This window comes from Plectropomus leopardus, unplaced genomic scaffold (assembly GCF_008729295.1).
Source record: "Plectropomus leopardus isolate mb unplaced genomic scaffold, YSFRI_Pleo_2.0 unplaced_scaffold4656, whole genome shotgun sequence".
Classification (NCBI taxonomy): domain Eukaryota; kingdom Metazoa; phylum Chordata; class Actinopteri; order Perciformes; family Serranidae; genus Plectropomus; species Plectropomus leopardus.
Genome location: NW_024651068.1, coordinates 567 through 5085, shown reverse-complemented (window position 1 = coordinate 5085; position 4519 = coordinate 567). Strand labels below are relative to the sequence as shown.

Genomic DNA, 4519 nt, shown 5'->3' with positions numbered 1-4519 from the left:
CATTCCTCTTCAACTTTGCATGTTCCTTTTCTGTTAGGTGGGTCTCCTGTAGTAATATCACCCCGAACCCTTCTTTTTTCATCTTACTTATTATCTTACTCCTTTTAGTTGGGTTGAGCACACCATTTACGTTATATGAGGCTACTTTAATGCAGTTTTTGGGTGTTGAAGGAGCTAGCCTATTACTAGCCACTGAGGTGTCTTACCCCAGCGTGACCTAGTCGACACGCTTTGCTTTTGAGATACCGTGACTGTGTTGCTTCTTCAAGAATCCACAGGCAGTTCTTGTTGCAGCATGACAATACTTTTATTGCTTTCCGTTGCACTGATCATGAACAATAACCATCTCTAACTCTATGGAAGACCAAACACACAGCTTCACCGCAATCTCTCAGTCAGCGCCACAGCGGTCAAAAACCGTTTGCCCTTCCGGGATCAACACCTGACGTCAACAGGATTCCTCCTACCTTTGTAGGTGCGCATAGGCTGGTACTACTACAGCGACACCCCGTGTTCACAACAGTGAATAGCACACAGAAACCATATGACACTTAACGCATATTTGGCTCCTACACATATTATAAAATAATGAACAATAAACTGTGCAAATCCAAAACCTACGGCAACAGCCTAGAATAAATATTCAAAATACAAAAAAATACAATACAATGAATAAAAGTTACCATTGTGATATTTTCTGTTGTAATGGTTACTTTTTTTAATTAAAAATTTAAATCTGAGCATGTGGTATGGGTAAAGTGACAGTGAAGATGATGATGAAATGAAACACTGTAATGAGGGTTTCAGCTTGTTTAGGATATTTTCTGTGCTGTACTAAAGAAAAACTGAAGGGTTATTCTTCTGTGGAGGAGACAGATGTAATCTCTGTGCTCAGGGTATTCCTCTCTGCACTGAGTGTCCTGCTGCACACTACAGTGCGTCAGTGGCATCATGCCAGCGCCCAAACTTAAAATAACACTACTGTGTGTGGGTGGGTTCAACTTTGAACACAGCCTGTTTTTCTCTAAATCAGATGACCCTGCTGTCGCTGTGGATGGATCTGCGCTGCCTGCTTTTAGAACAAACTATGGAAAAAGCTGCAGATGCACTTTTGCAGATTTTTCTGCAAAATTTATCCTAACCACAAGAACACAGCAGATCTTTAGCATCTCAGAAACACAAATGAAACTGATTAAGACAAAATCTAACTGCCATACCAACTTGTGAAATTATATAACACAACAGGAAGAGGAACAGAAACAGAAAATAATTTGGCTAAGTACCTGTCAGTACTTATGTATATAGGCCTTTATGTAGTGACAATGTACAACTTAATGCCAAATCCAAACAAAGCAAAGGCTGCTTGGTTTCAGTTTTTGGTTTCAGTTCAGCTCATTGCAATGATGGCACCTGCAGCCACAAGCTGATTTAAATGTAAGCAATCCTCCTGCAAAACCTTTAGTGCAGGAGGGTTATTTAATGTTAAATCTTTAACTAAATAGTGCATACTTTATGGTTAATGTTCTCCTCGCTGAGTTATGGAGCCAGAGGTGCGAAATGCTAAATCATTTCCGGGTTTTAGGAGTCATTAGTCCTTTTTGATTATTCAGTAAGCTGACAATACAGCTGGGTAATGAAGTTATGAAAAAACTTTAGTTACAATAAAGTAGCAACTGTCATATAATGAAGTTAAATGAACTAATGGTATCATACAGTTTCATAAAATAATGTTAAAATGAAGTTAGATACAGTTCTATTTTAGTATCGTTATATATAAATAAATAAAAGCGGAACTCACCGTGCTTTTACTTTGAAGCATCGGGTCGTTCTTGGGCCGGAAGTTTTGATGTTTACGCTGCACAAGATTTTGCCATCTGTATCATGGATCTATTATAAATCGGTCTGTATCCAGACTTCCCTATATTAACACATCCATGCTGTATCCAGAACGCTTCCCTATAATACATCCACGGCGTTTTGGTCAACAGTTGGATGTTAGCATTAGCAGACAGCTGAACGTGAGGATTTATCCTCTGTGCGCTGGCAACAAACTAACAGCTCTCCTTATATTGCAAAGATGTGTAAGTCAATGTGACCAGGTAGTCGCTGACACAAAAACAAAAGCCGCCATTAACAACAAAATCCCCGAATCCAGGTTTTATCATTCCTGCTTGTTCCCGCCATGCTAGCTGGCTCCTGCGTTGGCCTCTGCTGGTCTGCAACTCGCTGCAGGGGGTTGCCATGTTTGCAGGCAACATGTAACTTTTCAATAGGCTGTCTGATTTATTTATATATTTATTTTTAAATCTTAAATTAAACAAGTCAAGTCGTTTTAACTTAATTCCAAGTCAATTGTGTCATGAGTACCAAGTCAAAGTATTTTTGGTCATATAAAACCCCTTATTTTGAAAATAAATAAATAAATACCTGTGACTCTTGAAGGCTGCGAGGTTGGTCCCTGACATAATGTCATTGTAGTTGTTTCTTAAGTAGCAATGATGTGTGGAAGATGAAGAAACCTCCGCGGACACCGACTTGGTTGCATAATAATCAATGTATTACAACAAAGTTCAGCATCCACCAGGCACCATGGTCTGCCTGGGAGAGGATTCAGGACCAATGCGAATCTCTCTCTCACAGCTCATACAAGTCTCTTATATAGGTACAGGCATCAATACATTTGTCAGTAAAGCAACTTCTCACCTGCTGTGATCAATCACAAGACCCCACAAATATCTCCTTATTTGAAAGGAGCCTCATTCCATGTTACTTTAAGCCTGGTGCCAGTATTCTGTACACTTGGCTTCCAGGCCGAACCATCCCTAAACCTTTGACCTCGAGACCTCCTTACCCAACCAAAATAGGAACCTTAAGAAACGGAGCATAATACACCACATCATATTTTAGTTTAGTTCATCTCATGTTGTAGCATTTTGGTTTGGTGTGCTATAGCTTAGCTCAGTCATGTCCAAGGCCTGTGGACAGATATTACTCAGCCCTTGACTTGTTTTTCTAAATATAGGCTTCAATATAATTAACAAAAATCAAACAAGATGAGATGACAATCACAAAGTTTGCAGACATGCACTAGATATGAACAACATAGACATGTACAGATAAACAAGCTCATTAGCGATCAGTTTTCCCCCGTGGAAGAAATTAGAAAGCTCCTCGTAATGAGAGCGATGATGATCAATAACGCTGGCCGATAATAACAGGACAGTATAAAAGCTGATCAGTGTAGTCAAAAAACACACAGGTGACACACACCTCACCTCAGATTGTGCAGTAATGTGCTGTATGTTCTGCATGACTCAGATGCTTTGTGAAAGATTTGTGTTGCCATGAAAAATTTCTCTGAGGTGACATTTATTCATCTGTCCGACTACCATGGAATGGAGGACCTGAAGTTGGTGTACTTCTGCATTTTCCTGATCACATACGTAACCATAGTTGCTGAAAATGTAGTGTTGATCGGAGTGGTCTATTGTGAAAAAACTCTGCATGAGCCAATGTTTTTTCTGCTGTGTAACCTGGCTGTGAATGGTCTGTATGGGAGCACTGCCTTACTGCCTGCATTACTGAGCAACTTGCTGTCACACTCGTATGAGATATCTCTTCCTTTCTGTCAGACACAGATCTATGCCGTGCACACATATGCCATGACTGAATTCACAATTCTAGCAGCTATGAGTTATGACAGGTATGTGGCCATTTGTTATCCGCTGCTTTATCGCACCATCATGTCACAGAAGCTTGTTAAAGTCATTGTTTTTACATGGTTGTACCCCATGCTGGCATTTCTCATCGTTTTGATTTTCACTCTTCGGCTGCAGTTTTGTGAGAGAACCATGGAAAAGGTGTACTGTATGAATTACGCACTGGTGAAACTTGCCTGTTCAGACACATCTGTTGCTAACATTGTTGGCCTAGTATCTGTGGCGCTGTACTTACTTCCACAGATTTTCATCATCTTTTATACATATGTACACATCCTGAGGATATGTGTGCTGTCATTTAGCAAATCCAAGCTCAAGGCCCTCCGGACCTGCACCCCCCACCTGCTCGCAATAACTAACTACTCCATCGGGTGCTTTCTAGAAATAGCACAAAGTCGATTCAACATTAAGCACCTTCCTTACCAAATCAGGCTGTTTTTATCACTGTATTTTTTGATATTTCCACCCATTTTTAATCCGGTAATCTACGGTTTGAGTATTCAAGTCATAAAAGATCGACTGGTTAGGCTTTTCACCAAAAAAAGCAGGCAAGTGACGAATAATGTAGCCAGGAGGGCTGTTGGTGCATGATGGTGCATTCAAAGTGTTGTGCACGATGCTGTGAGGACACATGACTGCCTCTGGAAACACATGACATGCAGAAACATCAGAAACAAAACCAGACCAGCCTGCACGGAGGAAAATATTTGGAGAGCTGGATGCTTGTCATGCCATGTGGGATTCTTGGAGCATTAGCCGGCTGAAGCTCAGGCTTTGTGCACATAATGTTCTGAGTTTCA

At 40.6% G+C, this 4519-nt stretch overlaps 1 protein-coding gene across 1 annotated transcript; it reads left to right on the top strand.

Annotated features, from left to right (window-relative positions):
- Positions 1-3395: 3395 nt before the first annotated feature.
- LOC121939372 (olfactory receptor 52E8-like) lies at positions 3396-4310 on the top strand. The gene has a single exon (XM_042482402.1). The coding sequence runs from the start codon at positions 3396-3398 to the stop codon at positions 4308-4310; it is 915 nt and encodes a 304-aa protein (XP_042338336.1).
- Positions 4311-4519: the final 209 nt, after the last annotated feature.

What these genes read in the sequence shown, in the direction of transcription:
- LOC121939372 (XM_042482402.1), top strand. Translation starts at nt 3,396, where the DNA reads ATGGAGGACCTGAAGTTGGTGTACTTCTGCATTTTCCTGATCACATAC.